This window comes from Gymnogyps californianus, chromosome 7 (genome assembly GCF_018139145.2).
Source record: "Gymnogyps californianus isolate 813 chromosome 7, ASM1813914v2, whole genome shotgun sequence".
NCBI lineage: Eukaryota > Metazoa > Chordata > Aves > Accipitriformes > Cathartidae > Gymnogyps > Gymnogyps californianus.
This window is the reverse complement of record NC_059477.1, coordinates 42623090-42641407: the sequence shown is the minus strand read 5'-3', so window position 1 is coordinate 42641407 and position 18318 is coordinate 42623090. Positions and strand designations below refer to the sequence as shown.

Below are 18318 nucleotides of genomic sequence, written 5' to 3'. Positions count from 1 at the left end.
CACAGGCAGTCCTGTCCAGTCCTTCATCTCTAGGAGGTACAGCAGATCTCAGATGCTTTGTCCCACCACCACCAAATAAAAAACGGAGCAAACGTACACGAAGATGTGTGACATTTGTTTCAATACTAATGTGACAAAAACAACGCTACAGGATCTGAAGAACTGGAGACGCTATCCATTCATTTGCATGTGCAGCTGCTGTGATTATTGCACCACATGTGATAGTCCGGAGGGGAAAGGGAGCTGAAGTTAATAAAGGAGAAAACTCATTGTCTTGAATTATACAAAACTCATTACAATTTTCTATTTCAGCCAGACAACATTACTGTTTATTGCATTTCTGTACAAATTGATTCATCCTTCCCTTTTTTAAAGCAATTAAACAAATTAGTGCCATTTTTATTCGGTCTGATTCATCAAGTGAAATTATAAGTTTCAGTGTAATTAGTAAATTTAAGACTGAGGGAAAGGCGCTCCATTTTGCCTTAAAAACCTGACAGGAGGAGTTCATTTCCAGCAGTCAGTTCAGGATGGGCAACGATGGCCGTGAATGTGAGACAACGGTGCCACCTGCAGACTGCCTCAAACCCTGGAAAACGGGAACAAAATGGAAACTCCATCGAGAGGCGAGACCGGCGATACAGCCGGGCAAGCAATCTGCTAATGCAGTTTCATAATCAAACAAAAACACAGTACATTTGATACCACTGTGCCATCGTAGACCCCAGATGGTTTAAAACAAATGCTTCCGATGTACAAAACGTTCAAGAAATATGAACTGTGCTACCATTTTTGAAGAAACATCAGTGTGTTCTTCAAATAAAATTTGATTTCTAACATATAATCTAAAATTCCTTACAAAATATGCTAAAAAATACTTTTCACACGTGTAAGTGAAACTTAGGTTTTATGCTTGCATATCACAGCTGAGGAAAGAAATGTGGCCCTGTAAATTTGAGATGAGTGGGCAGGGAAGTATCACTGAATCATCCAGAAAGCTTTCAGGAATCTTGTTCTCAGTACTTTCAACGTCCTACCCTTCTAATAGAAATACAGCCACTGTAATGCCGCTGTGCCTTGCTTTTCCACGAGTTCTCTGGCTGGAGTCAAAAATAGGCTCTGACTAACGCGCTGACACTACCGTGATGATGACTAAGGCTCACGACTACTCTGAGACGCGGCTCTAAAACGTATGACCGTGCATATTCCAAAAAGCACGTGGTGCTGGGTACGGACCTACTGACTCACTCCCCGGCTGGCATGAGTTCATTTGAAGTCACATCACTCCTCAGAGAACGCAGGCACACCCAGCAGCCGTCAGTAGCTCCCAGGTTCCTGCAAGCAGCTGTGGACAGGGGTACAGGGCCAGGAGGCCCCCGGGTGTGCCCACAAAGTGGCTTTTTGGGGAGCTTCCCCTCCTAATTGCACAACCCTGCCTGCGGGGACTGCCAGCAGAAGGCTGCATGCCCTCCCTCCCCTCAAGATGGGTCATACCCCCCTCAGCCATACATCCCCAAACCACACACCCCACAAGCCACCTACCCACACACGGCCACGCTCCCCCCAGCCCTACACCCCCAACCACGCCCCCGTCAGCCATCATCTCCTCAGCCATTCCCTCACACCACCCCCCGCCACACTCCCACAGCACCCGCCGCCGGGCGCCGTTTCCCCGCCCGCCACCCCTCCTCGCACCCACTGAGGCGACAGAGCCCGTGCCCGCAGGCACCTCTTAAATTCGGGTTTTGAGACCGGGGGGTGGCGGGTGAGGGACATACACACACCGAGCGACTGCGCGGGGAGAAGAGGAGCGACAAGGACCGCCGCCCGCCCCGGGGCCACCGCCTCAAGATGGCGCCCCCCGTGACGTCACGTGCAGGCCACTGCGCCTCCACCCCCCCGGCCCCGCCCAGCCCCGCCCAGGCGGGAACGGGGCGGGGCCTCCACGCACGGCCGCCGGTAGCCCCGCCTCCGCGAGGCCCCCGCTCCCGCCGGGGTGTCCCAGCGAGCGCCTGACGCCGCCGCGCCGCTGCTGGGGTCGCTGCCCGCCCCGCTCCTGCCCGTCCCGCCCGGCGGTAACGGCGCCTTCCCGCACCCCCCGCCTAGCCGGTTCGTCGTCGCGGTGCTGCTGCGGCGTTTCCTCCGCCACGCGTTCAGGCGCGGCGGGGCGGCCTCGGGGGCCTGAGGCGGCGGTCGGGCGGCGGCGGGGGTGGATCAGGCGGCCGCTGGCCGGGCTGTCTCGGCTGAGGAGCGGGTGGCAGGCCGGGCCGGCGCTGCCGAGATGCCGCTCTTCGCCCCCAACCCCTTCGAGCAGGACGTGGGTGAGCGAGCGGGACGGCGGGGCGCGGGGAGGCCGGGCGGCGGCGGCGGCTGGGCCCGGGTGGCCGTCAGGGCCGGTGCCTGCGGGGTGGCGGCCTCCACGTCCTCCTCCCCGCGGCGGGCTCTGGGCTGCTGAGGGAGAAAGAGCAACGACGGCCGGTGGTGGAAGCCGCGGTTGCAGGCCTGCTCGGTGAGCAGCCTGTCCGTCGGGCCCCGGGGAGCTGGCAGCTGCTGGCAGTCCCGCCGCCAAGCTTCAGGCGAAACCCGATGTACCGTTTCTGACAGGATTACGGGTACCCCGCGCCTCTGTGCCGCCGTCCCGGCCTGCCCTCTTGGGTCTCTGACAGCGGTGTGGCCTCCGCAGGGCAATGGGGCCGGTGGGGTCCTCCCGCACGGCCGCCTCAGAGGCTGTCAGGTCCCACTTGCGCTCGGCAGTTTAAGGAAGTGTTTTGTGGCCCGTTGTGCTGTAACTTCTGAAGGTTTGCAGCCTTTACAGCGTGTTTTTGCGATGTCTTGTTACCTCCTGCTTTTAACGTCATGTGGCTCGGTTTGCTGGGTTTCACTGGAGTTAAGTGGTATGTTAAGCTTGTTGTTTTGGTGTAGAACTCGAGGCTGAAAACCAACTCTGTTAATGTCAGTAGGAACCCATTTTTAGGCCTCTTTCAGTACCTGATCCTAAGGCATCGCCTAGAGGCTGATTTGGGGGCATCAGGTTAAGCCTGAGCTGACACTTCTTCCCATTACAAAACCGTGAGGCAACTTTGGCTGGAGTTGGTGCCATCGACAGGATGAACACGATGACTCAGTTGTTTTGTTTCGTGCTTCTGCTCTGTCTTGTGCTTTCTTGAGCATCAGATTTGTTCTGTGTGTTGCTTTTTTAGGGTTTTTTTGCCTTTTTTTTTTTTTTAAAGTAATTCCTATTCTGAATTGAAGCCCTGGAAAAAGCAACTAAATTAAGCTAGATACCAGAGTCAGATTTACATTTCTTGTTACATGGGAATTTTAGGTAAGAGAAGAATTAAATGTTCTTGGGATTTTTGTCAAGGCCGGGATGTATAGAGATGGAAGAGGTTGTTGTGAGTGCTCCTATTACCACACCATCTCTTTTTTGTTGAGTATAAGTTGCACTGTTTTCTTAATGTATCTGCAAAGTTTGTATAATAAAAGCATTCCCTTTCTTCTTTATCTTCTCACAAACCATCGTGAGATTTTTAATATTGATCTGTGATTGAAATGAAAGTAGAAAGTTGCCAGAGCGGCTACGCATAGTCCAGTTAGTTCAAATAACTTGTGAAGTTTTATGTGTGTTTTGCCAGACTTACCTTTCACATGGCTCCAACTAATGTATTTGCACAAGTGAAGACTTTTTGAACTGGGGACTCTCACAGCTGTGCAGAATTCTTTGGCAAACCTACTTGCTTCAGGAACTTCAAGACTGTAGTACTTCAAAAGTGGCAGGCGGTTCACTTGCAGTTTCTCAAATTTTGCCTTACATATACTGAGTGTAACTGGCTGCACTTACTACAATTAAACGAGTGCAACGGAATAGGAACTTTGTAATTATTGAGGCTAAATCTTACAGTCCCTTGCCAGGAAAAATCTGTTTGCCATTAGGAGCTTTTTAAAAAATTGTTGTTCCATTGTAAATTAGACTATCCAGAATATCAAGTTATCAAATGTGGATAGTCTGTACTTTAACTTGCAGTATTCACGTGAGTGGTTTTTCACGCTTTTTAATATGCATCTGTCAGGATTTAACTTTTTTACATTTTATTGTCTTTTGCATTTAAAAAAAAAAAAAAAAGGAAGGTACATACCAAGAAAATAGTTGAGCCCAGCTGATGGCCTGATGCTACTGGAAAGGAGAGATCCTTTTCCATGGCCCCATCCACCCAGGTTTCGGGGTTTTTTTGATTCACCGTTGAGCTAATTCAGCTCTTCTTGGCAGAAAACTAATTTGCCAGAAGAAAGTCTTTGGCTGGTGAGTTGGATCATCTATGAAGGTGATGAGTTTGAAAGTTCGGTGACTTGAATCAGCTCAGCAAAGGCTGTGAAATGGTAGTGAGAAAGGGGAGCAGGACACCCCTGCAAAGGTTAATGGGAAGAGCAGGACTCTGCTTTTGTTAGCAGCCAGCAATGAGGTTGATCCAGCTCTCTCTTCAGACCATACATCTAGTACTGCTCTTTTCTTGAAGCACCTTTAGAAAATGTAGGTAAACGCACTTTTGCTTTGCCACAGCTGTTTTTGCTTCCTTGGTTCTAAACCCATGTGTTTGTTTTTCAGCAGAGCTGTGCAGAGTCTTAATTCCTTGGCATCTGCTTTGGTTGCTTTGTATATAGTTGCAGTGTCGCAAGATTAGCCTATGGAATAGTGTTTTGGAGGAGTGTGGTTTCTTTCATCTGTTTTTCTTATTGAGAGGATACCCCAAAACTTCAGTTTTTAGAGTGTTAGAAGCTTTTTAATTTCCTGTCTAAATCTATTCGTAATTAGTTCATGTACACTTGCTGTTTTCCCAGCGTTGTCCTTCCTCTTAAATAACCTTCATCTCTTAAGTAGTTGCTCCTTCAATAGAGAACAAGCCTATCCCTTTCATCTTTTATTTAGTTAGCCTTCTTTCATAAGACTGTTGACGTGATCAAGGGAGTAGGAAGTATTTTTCTGTGTAGTTTGACTGGCATCCAGAATTGTACACTAGATCATGGATCGCTGATAACTTGTATGATAGCATTTCATGTTTCCTTGTGCTTTGCTGAAATGTTTACCTGGCGTGTTTCATTCTAGGATTGTATTTGCCTTTTTGTGGCTGCTTTACCTTGGTGGCCTGTGTCATCTTGTGCTAGAACTTAGCGTACTCGTCGTTCTCCTCTTGTTGCCAACTGCTGAGCACTTCGTTTCTAGGAGAATCTTTTATTGACTCTGACTGTGTGAATTTGCATTTTGTCCTACTGTTACCTTTTTCTACCTAATTCAGTCCTCGAGGGTTTACGTTTGCCCTTACGTGATGTTTTAGTCTTCCCTTTTATTGATGAAGCCTTCCAACTTTCCACTAGCTTCCCTATGAGACCCTTACCCATGCTGTCAGTGTCAGCCAGGATATATTAACATTGATTTCAAGACTGATTTTTGAGGCGTGCAGGGAGTAAACTCTCCCCACCCTCATTCGAGCGCTTTACCTTACTTGTAGAGTGATCCAAGAACTGTAGCCTGTAACTTACACATGGCGTCCTATGGAATGTTTCTCTGCAGTCTGAACAGACAATTGATGTTAGATTAGCCTTTGATAAGATGTCCTTGCCTAGAACAGCAGCTGCTTTCTGTTACAATTCACCATGTTTCCCCTTCATTTCTCAGTCTGTAATAATTCTTGTCTTCAACATTTGGTCTGAAGTCTTGCAAATGTTTGAGGACAAGCTAATTGAGGGATTTTTTTGGGCGTTGCTTGAGTGTGTCTTTTTTCCTTGAAATGTAGGGACAATGTCTTCCAGTCTTCAGTCTGTGGTTTTACCTTGATTTGACTGATTAAAATTCCGAAATTCTGAGCCTGCGATTTTATGGCATTTCTTTCTCATTTTTGAGATTATTACTGGTCTGCTCCCCCAGCCCTGCCTTGATTATTTTTTTTGATATGTCATAGCCTCACTTTTTTTGTTTTTAATTATATTATGAGGGATGTTTTGTTATATAATATGTGACTGTTGGTAACTTTCATTTTGGTGCTTTCCAGGCTCTAGAGTACAAGTCTCTGTTAATCCCTCCTTAGTCTTTTCAGTGTTTTTCTTGTAGTTTGCAGATTGTCTGACAAATGGAATTGTTTGCTTTTCAGGTTATTGGCCAGTTGACTCAATGAAACAAAATGTCAGACTTGCTTTTTAAGCAAAAATTGTATCTCAAAAAGCCTTCTCAGTGAACTGGATTTACATTGCAAAAAGTTATTTTAATATTCCACTTTGATCCAATTTTTTTAGAATATAATATTCAGTGACATGAATAGGGACCTGGGATCATTACAAGTAGGGTTGCCTTTTCGGCAAGGACCAAGTGGACTATGCAGTGTTACTGGAAATGCAACTCATATGACTATAGTGTCTATAATCACTAATTAAATCAAAGCTAGAATTTTCTAATTTGGCTATACAAAGGGAAGGCAAACAAACAAAGGTGCATGGGATTAAATTTCTGGTTTTCATCCATGTGGTTCTGCTTTATCTTCTGAAAAACAGCAGTCTGGAGTAGTCCTCAATTTTTTTATTTTTCACTTTTCCTATATGAACTCTGTTTTTACATACTTTGTGGAAAAGTTGAAATATTTATGTGCAGACAAGATTTTATTTCACATAGCTTCGGGGGGCAAATCAGTCTCTAGAAAATTTTTATTTTAGTGATCACAGTCTTTAGCAAATGCCATATCAAATTGAAAAGTTCTTTGTGTTAAATCAGTGGTTGAGTGCTTGTTTTCTCTCTGTTTCTAGCATAAAAATTGACACAGGTGCAAAAAAATGTTATGTTTTAGTATTTTTATTTTTTTTTAAACTGACATGTTATTTGGCATTGTTGGCAAGCTTGGCTCAAGGGAATTCAGGACTGAAATAACAGAATATTTTGCAAGTTTGAAGGTCATATGTGCTAGGCAGCATAGAGGTAGAGCTGTCATCAGACCAGGATTGCTGATTTTGCTGTGTCAGTGTCAAATGCTAATGCTGTATGTTAAATGGGATATAGATTTCCAGCAGAAGCAGTCAGTGAGAGATTTGTGTTGTGTAACAGTGTGATATACTTTTGGTAGGAATCAAAGTGTCACGTTGGTTACCTTGGCAGAGATTTCTGCAGAACTTTTGGGGTGCCCGTATCATGCTTGGGGAATTCTGTGGACTATGAGGTTCCTGCAATTCCCTTTCTTTTCTTCCTTTTCATGTTCATATAGGTATTTTAAGATTCCCCCGGTTGCTCTTGCTGTTTTCCTTGCTTCTTGCCGTTGTGAATATAGATCCTAACGTATCTGTGGAATTGTCAGTGTTTTAGTAGAAATGGGGTGTGTTGCTTTTGTACTTGCAAACCTCAGGGAATCCAGTGCTGGTTGTGCATTGCTGAAAATGCAGCAGGCCTCGAGAGAGGCGCTGTGTGAAAGCTGCAAGGTATGGAGGCTGCGAGCTCTGCCTGGTGTTTCCAGGCCTGTGAGAGTGAACGTGCAGTAGCACACTTAATTATGAATGCAGATCCTTGACATTATGCCAGGATCTTTAGAGACTGAGGACTTGAAGTTTGGAAAAGATGTAAACAGGGGTGCTTTTGAGGATTGCCACGTGTGGCCCAGTTGCAGTCCTCATAGTGGTTTGTTTTTTTTTCCTCCCCCGTCTTTTGGTCTTATTGCTGTGTGTTACCCATCCCTTTCTTGTGAAAAAGGGGAAAAAAAACTAGTGCAGTTTAGGCTGGAAAGGTGCAGTTAGGCTGGAAAGGGTGACATTCAGCTTTCCTTTCAGATGCAGCAGTCCTTTTGGATGTTGTGTGGTAGAGGGAGGGTCCTGAAAAACCTGACTTCAGCGTGCCATGGTGAAGCTTTACCTTCTTTTCTGGAAGAGCTGGTGACAGTGTTTTAAGGCAGTAGCTTGACAAGCATTTCTTCTTTTGGCAGTAATATCAGTAAACAGTTCCCATCCCCTTCCCAGCTGCTCATTTTAGTGCTATCTCCTCTCTTGTGTTGGCATAGTTTTTCGTGCAGCTGCATGGCAAGTCAGATCAGGGAACTGATCCAGTTAAAAATGATTAATTGTGTTTTTTTAATTCTTTGTGGGTTTTTAAAAATATACCAAACAGCAATAAAAATAAGCATATTTTGCTGTTATCGTTATTTCTATAAAAGTAAGCTCAAGTCTAGTGTACCTTCAGTAATTGGAGGACTACAGAAGATAAGTGATAGCATTTTTTTTGAAAGTTTATATTCTCTTAGCACTGAAAAAATCTTGGAAAATGCATCCTCCCACATCTGTTTCTTCTGATCGAAGTCCATGTCTCAGCATCTGTGAAGTAGTTATCCTTCAAGATTATTCTTTAGCTGGAGCTCATGTTAAGCAAAAAAACAGATGCTGTTAAATTTGTCATGTTGGCAGGGAAGAAAACCTCAAAAGTTGTAAGAGTTTGACGTAGGGCAGCCTTCATATTCTCACCGGGACCACGTCTGCTCCTACAACAGGCTGCGTAGATACAAGAGGAGGGAGTTTGCATTTGACACATGCCTCCCTGTATGAACGTGCTGGCTGGGGGAGCAGAGGAAAAGCACGGGAGCTGTGAGTAAGTAGCGCTAAGTGTTATGGTAGCTGTGCTGTCCTTCGAGGTGTAGAAGGTGTGGAGTTGAAAACTTCTCAGTGAAGCCTGGTAAACATTAAGCCTTCTCGTTGACAGTGGAAGAGTTGATCAGGATAGCGTGGGACATCTTCTGTCATGGCAGGTGAAGCTGATTGTGATTTCCACTGAGGGTCCAGGAGAACTTCAATATATCCTCTGGCAAGCGCTTTTGAGTCTTTTGTAGAGGACAAAAGTGACACTTGTGTCTACATAGCCAACAGCCCTCCTTCCCTTATGGTGTTTGTGGGTCCTGGCAGGCTGAAGGAGCTGGAGCCCCACAGAGCTGCACCACTGCGCTTATTTCACCCCGTTCCTTATCCGGCACTCTTTGTGGGGATTTTTTTTTTTATTATTTTTTGGGGTTTTTTTTTTTTTTTTTTTGGCTCTGCATGACAGCATGTGCAAAGCGAGGTGCTTGGTTTTGCAGCACTTACACTGCAGGGTCAGTTTACAAGCTTGCATATGGCTGGCTTGTAAACAATCAAAGTAATTTTAAATTTCCTACATATTATGATGTCCAAGTATCTATTTCAGTTTGTTTCTTTGCTGTGATATTTTAGGAGAGAGTGCTTTTTACTAGCGAATCAGATAGGTGTGTCCTCTCAAAGCATCTTATATGTATTTTGTGGATGCAATTATGGTTTTTTAAATAACTTCTCCAAAAGTAAATTACCTGATTTGATTTGTTTCCCATTTTAAAAGGAGAGTAGTGGAGGGAAAGAGAAGGCTGTGTAGGAAAAAGAAAGTTTGGAAGTCTGGGTTTGGGGTTTTGGAGCGTATGAAATGGTAAACAAAGCTTACACGTGTGACAATACCTGTCTTGAGGCTTGCTTCACTAGTTGTGCCCACCCGTAACAAACCACTCCGGAGTCTCAGCTGAGCTTGCATCCTCCTGAGTCAGTGGGCGTTGCTGAGAGCTGGAAGAGCCCAAGCGCAGCGTTGGTCATTGCTGTTTGTGGCGTTGTATGGCTCTGAAGAACCAGGCGTGAAACACACCTCTATTTTTCTTGGCTTCCATGCCTTTTTGTTGACTTACCGCCATTTCTCACTGTTTACTGTTAGCTACTCCCTCTCTGCTTGTGGAAGAGGGGGACTTGTGGAAAGAGGCATCTCTAAAATATTCCAGGAATTTCAGAGGGGAGACAGGTTTCAGATCAGGGTGACAGCAGGCAGTGCTATTAAATAATGTGCCCAGTCTGTTTTATAGGCATTGGTGCTATTTGTCATTGGAGGGCTGGCTTTATATGCACAACTGATGGCTGCTGTCATTTGATGCGATGGATTAATTTGACTGACAAGTTTTGATGGGAGGATTCACACCACTGGGGATGGAGATGTGCGAGGCGATGCTTTTAAAAAGCAGTTTTAGCTGGCAGAACTTCATAGGAAACACCAGGCTGAAGTTGTGTGCACCAAATATTGTGTTATGCTGTTCTTTCATGATTGTTCAGTACTTACGGTTCACGTATCCAGGAAATGTGCATATAGGGGTTGTTTTGGTTTGATTTTTTTTTTAATAAATTGAATGTTAAAGTGTTTCAAATTGCGGGCGCTTGTTTATTTTCAAGAACAAGCAATGAATTTTGTGTTAGTGTCCTAAAAATATTGATGCACTTAAAAGAAAATTTAACAATTATATCCTTTCCGAGTAAGTTTTTAAGAAGGTTTGTGCTGTAGGAACATGCTTTCAACAAAGTATTTGCTTCCTTTTAATAGTTAGTCTAAGCTTGTGAAGATAACCTGTGGCCAAAGTTGCAAATTTCCATTCCTCCTTCTTGGTCTGCTTTTACATTTGTAACAAAAAGTTTTTTAGGGGCACTGGTGGCTGCTATGCTTGCGTTTTCTTTGTGGAAGCCATTCTGCTGAGCTAGCCTGAGTATTGTTGCAACTTTTAACAGCAAAACTAAGTAGTGAAGCTGATTATCAGAGAAGATGCTTAATTGCACACATGAAATTGGGTTTATCCTGCGGTAGTATTGCTGTCAGCAAACCTTGTACTTTTGGAACAGCTGCTATCACAGAACACCATCACGTTAATACTGAGTGACCATTCTGTTCTGCTTTAATCTACTAAATAGTCTTTAAAATACTTGGTCTCAAAGGGATTTATTGGCTTCTCTTACCGAAGGAAAATTCTGTACAAGTACTGATTATGATGTGGCCGTGATCATGAAGTGCATTCTGATGGGATTAATATATAACCTAAAAATCTAAAAGCACTTACCTTTGAATTTACTTAAAATATTAAATTGGCAGGTTAAAACTAAGTCCTAAGGTAGCAGATGCAATGTATAAAATATTTAATTTGCTGTTTATAGGCTATTTTAATAGAACTGTAATATTTACATGTGATTAAAATAACATGGCTCTAATAAAAACTTGAAAGGAAAGCATAATTAAACAACATTAAGCCTTATCAGTTAATATATAGAATGAAATGTTGCAAATATTAATTAACTATACATTCTTTTGATAGAGCAGTCTGGTTTTTGTTGCCCTCTTCTGTGTTTTTTATTAATACTTCCATGCCATTTATTTTTCTCAACACTTGCTGTGGCGTTTAGATTTCCTGAAAAATCTAGTAGAAAAAAAATACTTTAAGTGTGTTGAATGAGGAGATGGCTTTCCTTTAGAGTCCTAAAGAGATTTTTTTTTCTTTTTTTCTTGGAACATCCATGTAAAATATTTAATGGCATGCAAACATTAGAAGACCTTGAGCAAGCTCTAAGCTAGGGCTATGACTTAAACCTGGAGTAACTAAACAAACTGTACAGAAGCAGTTTCTTTTTCATAATTTACGACATTACACTTCAAGAGTTGTTTCTGTTTTTGGAACTTTTAAATACTTATCACATCTGTTAGTCCAGTGCTGAAAACTGTACATAACACTTTACAAGATAGCAAGAATTAGTGCTAATCTGTAGAAGACACTGCCTCTCAGTATTTTGTATGTGGAGTCTCCTTTTTTGGTATGGCTGAGAAAGTCTTTGTTGACTAGAATCTGAACTCAATAGGGTATTACACTTAATCGATCTTGTTTTTCTTTATAGAAAAAGCTACAAATGAATATAACACCAGTGAGGACTGGGGTCTTATTATGGATATATGTGACAAAGTTGGAAGTACTCCTAATGGGTAAGTTATATCTCAGCATTACAACCTGTAATTTCATGTTCATGTGAAGAAGAATACTGTTTCAGAGAGAACGCGTCTCGGAATGCTCATTGTAGTCAGCTATGCAAAAAGTGCTACCGATCTGACACTTCTGCAAGCTCTACAAGTATATGTAGTTGGCTTTAAAATTCTTTGAAAGAAATGTTCCAACAGGATTTCTAGTAGAACAATTTGTATGTGCTGAGTGCATTCCAATTTTTATGGAGTTTTGCACAGCAGACCAAGTTATTCATATTTAATGATCTTGCATAAATTTTGGGAAGCAATTGTGCCAGTAGGAAAAAGTGAACTAGTTTCTTTGCAGAAAATTATCTAGCTAGGACAGTTAGCTATTTATGATGAGAAATTTGTCTGTGTTTATTCATTAGGAAGAATGGGACTGATGGAGGAGAAAAGGGGAAAAAATGGGGATCAAAACACCGATCAGTTTAAATCAGTTTAACCTAAGTAGCCATACTGAAACATAAGTGGTAGTTCAGTGATCCTACAATGGCCAGAAGTATTTGCTGAATTTTAAGGTAATCTTTTTGAGTGATAACATGTTTTAAATTTTGCAGTAAACCTGAATTAGTGCATAGGCTGAATTCTTAAGTGATCTTAGAATTTTTATCAGTTATATGTAATGTTTAAGATTACTGCACTGAGAAAGTTTTGTTTGTTTTTTTTTTTTTAATTAATTACCTCCCACAGGGAATAATAGCAAATCTATTCAATCTGGGAATCTTTAGTCCTGAAAAAAAAAAAGTGTAGAATGTCCTTTGAGTCTTTTATTAAACATCTATTTATTTATTTTTTTTTTTTAGTGCCAAAAAACTTTTGTAGAGGGAGCTGATTTAAATCTACTTGTTTTGGAGAAGGGGAGATTGTAAAAAAAAAAAAAAAAAAATTCAGGGTTTTTTTAATTACACATGCAAAATATATAACTATATATATAAAATATGTAATTAAATCTTAATACATATTTTTGTGTATACAATAAAATCTTAAATTCCGAATTTTAAATGCCACTACTGCTAGCATATTTTACTTCAGTTTTGTGTAGTTTTCTTCCCTCCTGCCCTTCACTAAGAGCCATCTTCTGAAAATAATACATATTGTTGCCTACCCTTAAATAAATATATAGCTTAACAACAAGAATGTTGACTTTGTTGGATTGTTTGTATATTAACTATGACCAAACACACTCGATGTTAGGACTAAACCTGTACTTCTCTGGCTACGTGTACATCACCAAGTAACTCAGCACAATAGGGCTGGAGGAGTAAACCAGAGCAGTTGGTACTGAAGCCACTGCATCCATCCAATTTGCAGCTCAGGGTGTTTACCACCCCCACCCCCCCTTCAGAACAGGTTTAATCTCTTCTCCTAAACTTAATATCCACACCAGCAGTGGTGCAAATTTGCCTGCAGATCCTGTCACTGGCTCTGACTCTCATGGCTCCTTGAGAGGCTGGAGCACATCTGGTGTGCACAGAGGAGCTTCTAGCTTAGTTTCTTCCAAGAGGAAATAAATTTGCGTGCACAAAACTCCGCTGTGAACTAAATGTACAACATGGGGGAATGATCAGAAAATTTGTTTCAAAACTAGACTACTGCTCTAGACCAAAATGTGAATATAGGTGCAGTTTAATGTACACACAACACATTGAAGGAGACATCTTTTGAAACAAAACATTGAAACAAAGATATTTTGTAATGTTAACAGTGAAACAGTTTGGGTTTCATTTCTGCTCAGGCTTTTTTTTGAGCTTTGCCTAAGGTTGCAATTCCATGACAACTTTAAATTGACAGGACAGAGAATTTGCGTTGAGGAGGGTTGTCAAATATTTCCTCTAGCGCCTTGTGCGATGGATTCCTGGTGAATCTCATCTTGGCAGAGAGCTGGCTGAAAACTGTTGTGCGCAGCCAGATCAGTTCCTTGACCCGGGCACTGCGTGACTGCTAAAGCCTCAGTCAGGAAGGGAAGGGGACTGCGTTGCCGTCGGAGGGGACGGTAGGTGTTTGGTCCACCGCTTTCATCAGTGGCTTTCACTTGTGCCTGTGTAGAGTGACCAGGGAACCAGAGCCTTAGAGGTGAAGAGCAGAGGTTGTTCGAGCTGAGCTCGCTAGGCGACATGGAGAAATGCAGCCTTGCGGAGACATTTCCGTGCTTTGATAACATAGCAGCTCAAGTATACTGCAGGTGATTTTAGTTGTAAAGATACTCCATCAGCTCTTTACGTAGAGATTTCATGTTTTTAGGGGGTTCAGAATGACAGTGTTAATGAAGCCTTACATATGCCTCAGCCCATGTAGCTGGTGCATGCCGTTAACACTCATTTTAAGTGTGAAACTCCTTAGTAGAGTAACGTTTAGAGTGCTAATCATTATTCTATACTTATCTCAGGTTTTGCTGAAACAAACTGTAAAATCTTTATGTGTCCGTAGTGTCTTGAAAATGGGATCCAAGAGCTGACAACCTGTGAGCATGATTTTTAAATTAAACCCATAGAGACCCTTTACAGTAGCCAGTAAAATAACCATTTATTTAATCATCACTGCTCCTCATTCTTTGGTTTTTATGTAGATGTTTCTTTCATTGCCTATTTCAAATCCATTTCCTCAAGTTAATGGCAGTTGCTCCCTTTATGACCTGTCAGCAGTTTTATGGAAATTATTACAAAATGCCAGTGTAAAAATGGAATCTGTTCCAATCCAATACACATATAAGAACAAACAAGTTGTTAAATATTTTTTCCAGACTAGCTCTGGGAAAAGTTTAGGTTAGATTACATCTTTTTCAATAGACCCAGTTTTGTTTGCTTACCCAACTTGACTAGCTGGTATCATTCATTGCACAGATTATGTCAGTCACATTTGTCACTAATAGTTTCTTTCTTCCTTTTTCAGAGCAAAGGATTGCCTTAAAGCCATCATGAAAAGAGTAAACCATAAAGTTCCCCATGTGGCTTTGCAAGCACTTACAGTGAGTAGGCTATCACTATTTGCAAAAAACTTTGTATTCTTTCATGTAATGCAGCTATTAAATGTGTACTGATCAATTAATACCTTTATATATCTTCAGTAGAAGTCAGTCAGAGTGTGCATGCTGAGCAGAGGATTAAATTTAACTCCTTTTACGTATGCTTTGATTTTAGATTATTTTCATCGTTGTCATACATTTTCACAATTGTATTTCTGTTGTCAGCTTTTAGGAGCCTGTGTATCAAACTGTGGAAAAATATTTCACTTAGAAGTATGTTCGCGTGATTTTGCTAGTGAAGCTCGAGGTATAATAAATAAGGTAATTTTTTATAACCTTAAGTACTGGGGGTGGATTTTTTTGGTAACTTCTTTGCTTTGTCTCAGCATAGCAAAGAGTTGGCAAAACTAATGTTCTAGTTAATATGCATTTTCTAGTTTTGGTGCAATTGCAGATACTGCTGGCTGTTTGTCATCACTGAAAGTTGTGTACTTTAATTTTTACTATGAAAAAATAATGTATTAAAGAAGTGACAGGCTGATAATACCTACTCCAAATTTTTACAAAATGACATGAGCAATTTTAATTAAAATCTGTGACTCTTTCTAAGCTCAATTAATCTGATAATGGTGAAGGCAGCTTTTCTTGAAGAGAGTTTTTATTTGGCTTGAGTGAAATTCATAGGCTGAAGTGCAAAGGGAAAACTGTGAGAAAGTTAAATTACATTTTTACAAGGAAAAGGATAAACTTTCTTAGTTTCTAGAGATTCTCAGAATGTTGAATGAGGCAATAACCAAGAAAGGAAGACCTAAATGGTTCGGGTCAAGCAGCTGATGGGATCTAAATCTGGATGTAATGAATTGAATAAGCAGAAACAGCTTTCCCCTAATTAATGCTCCAGTTGAAGACAAAAATGGCTAATGGGTTAAAAAGAAGTTAGTCTTCAAATATATGGGAGGCCTGGAATCATCAGAGATTGAGCAAAGCAATTAAGGAAACTAATAAAATTGCTGGGAAGCAAAATGAGTTCACAGCTCTTCTGTTTCTTGCTTTGTATGGAAAAATAGGTCTTAAAGTCCTCCCCTTTGTTCTCATTAGCCATGGTCCATTCTGAAACAGAACATTGACCTTCATGGTCTGACAGCACTTGTGGACATAAAAGCAAACCTTTAATCCCACTGCAGAATGCTCTACTGGAGCATAATTTATTTTGTTGTTGGGAAATACTTATATTTTACCCACATCCCTGGCCCACTTGGAGGAACAATCTTCAGAGGGCAGATAAAATTGTACTTTCTTCCTTTTCTCCAAAAGAAAATCAGTTCAGACAAGTGTAACGAATGTCTTTGTGCTGATACTGAGCCTATCAAGCTACAACTCTTCTTTCAATTAAATGCATGCTTGAGCCCAAACTTGTCAACGTTCTTACTGTTCAGCATATGCTTACATGTGAGGCACGGGCTTACAATGTGATCTGAACTACACTCAAATGAGGAATCTTGGCCAAGCACTGCATTTGTGCAGTCCCAGGCTCTTATCCAAACTATCCAGGCGAAAGAGATGTAGGTGAGCCCAGCAGCCCCAGAACCCTTATTTACCAGCAAATATCCTGAGGTTAGTTTGGATGCTTTGGGTTCAAACTATAGTCTTTTCATCAACTGTCAACAAAACTAGAAAGTGTATGGGGTCTGAAGTGCTTTGGTCCACGTTTTACCCTCGTGTTGGCATGACCTTCACATATATTAGCTGCTCTATTGAAGAGTTGCTCTTTTTGCTCCAATAAATTCTTTAAGGCTATTACATGATTACAGGATTAACAGCAGGTGATGTTTAATGTTACTGAGGTATACTCTGAAGGTTATTCTTTAGCCATACAGTAGAGTAATACATGACTGACCTGCTTTTCTGAAGGTGGATTATCACTTTGGGTGAGGTTGTTAGCACATAAAATTTGCAGTGTTGAATGAAATCAGTGGTTCTGTGTGGATTTAGAGTAGCTGTAAATCCTGTGGGTGAGGGTGGAGGAAGGGAAGCTGTAGAGCCTGTTTCGTGCGAGAGGCTGGAGAAGAATGTGGGAGCCAGAGGAATTCCAGGCAGAACATGAACTTGATCTTGGTTTGCCCCCACTCCAAGCAAATATCTTCCTTTACCAGACTGTGTCCCTGCACCTCAGTTCCTAATTCAGGAGCTAATAATATAACCTGTCCCATGAGCTGGGTGGCACTGTACATAATGCATAATTCCTTTTTGTGAGAGAATCTGAATCAAGGAGACATACATACATACGTATATACAGAGATGGTACAAAGATCGGGTTTTTGTGAGATCCTGTCACCTGAGAAGTCAACAGGGAGAAATGTGTTCTGGCAACTGAGGAGAAGACAGCAGAGGTCATAAAAGGTAGGGAGGGCATATTGTCTTGTAGGGAAGGACAGTATCTTATATTAGACCAACTTACGTGGTTGGGAGGGGAATAACAATACAAATTAGAAGCAGTGAAGAGAAAATTGAGGTAGAGTGGAGGGTAACTAGCATAGAGGTGCAGAAAAGTTGGGGTAAGTGTGGTAGATAGCCTGAATTTCTCCAAAACTATGGAGGTGGAAACATGGCTGACATTTGAAAAGTCAAAAAGTTTGTCAGTTGTCTTCCTTAACCATTCCTTAACCACCTAAAATTGACTCCACTAATACAACAGCAGTATAGGTAGGTGAGCTGCCTGCAAGATCTAAGCTTTGGCTGTGCAAGAGAATTTGCCTCAGAGGGTTGCTGTAAGGGTTGAAGGAATCCTGATTTAAAATAACCAGTTGTTTGGTAGAATCAGGGAAATCTGAACTACCTGCAGTCTGTCGCTCCACTGGGGTAATGGTGTTGGAAACTGCTATGCCAGCTTTCCAATGAAGGGATGATGCTCCAGAAGCTAAGCATGTTATCTGTAATATCAGAATCAGTGTATAAAAGACCATATATTCTAGGCTCTGTTTTCCAAATTTTCTTAAGACAATTATTAATTATTAAGGATCTTTATAGTAAAATGGTGTTGGTAACAAAGTTCTAGTGAGAGGGAACAACTCTTTCTGTTCATTTTGAGGTACAAACATCCCTTTCTATGCGATTTTGTCTTCTAGGCTCATCCAAAAGTATGTGAAAAGTTAAAAACTCTAATGGTGGAGTGGTCGGAAGAATTTCAGAAAGACCCACAGTGTAGCTTAATATCTGCAACTATTAAATCTTTAAAAGAAGAAGGTGTAACTTTCCCTGCAGCTGGATCGCAGGTAAAAGCTGATTTGGGATACATGGTACTGTTAGGTTCACTGTTCCTGGCGGTGAACAAAATGAAAAGCTGTCCAAATGAGATCTTTTGTGCTTTCAATTAGAGGAGAGTAGGTTCCTTGTTCTAATTTGGTTGCCTCCTTATGCTGAGGTTCACTTCTATTCATTCTGCTTTTTAATGTCCTTGCCTTCCTAAGAAAAATAAGAACAGACTAAAGGCTATTTCATGATGCCCTTATGAGTTGTTTCATTT

At 41.7% G+C, this 18318-nt stretch overlaps 1 protein-coding gene across 3 annotated transcripts in view; it reads left to right on the top strand.

Moving 5' to 3' along the window:
• Positions 1-2262: 2262 nt before the first annotated feature.
• The window catches only part of STAM2 (signal transducing adaptor molecule 2), a 28072-nt gene continuing 12016 nt past the window's right edge, over positions 2263-18318 (top strand). Inside the window, exons 1-5 of one of the 3 annotated variants that reach the window (XM_050899873.1) lie at positions 2263-2321; positions 11710-11794; positions 14723-14798; positions 15021-15116; positions 17921-18067. In XM_050899873.1, coding sequence (XP_050755830.1) covers positions 2282-2321; positions 11710-11794; positions 14723-14798; positions 15021-15116; positions 17921-18067 — 444 coding nt within the window. In that variant the 5' untranslated portion in view covers positions 2263-2281. Of the gene's footprint in view, positions 2322-11709; positions 11795-12327; positions 12352-14722; positions 14799-15020; positions 15117-17920; positions 18068-18318 lie in introns of those variants that run through there. The other 2 variants (XM_050899874.1, XM_050899875.1) reach the window with 2 other exon arrangements.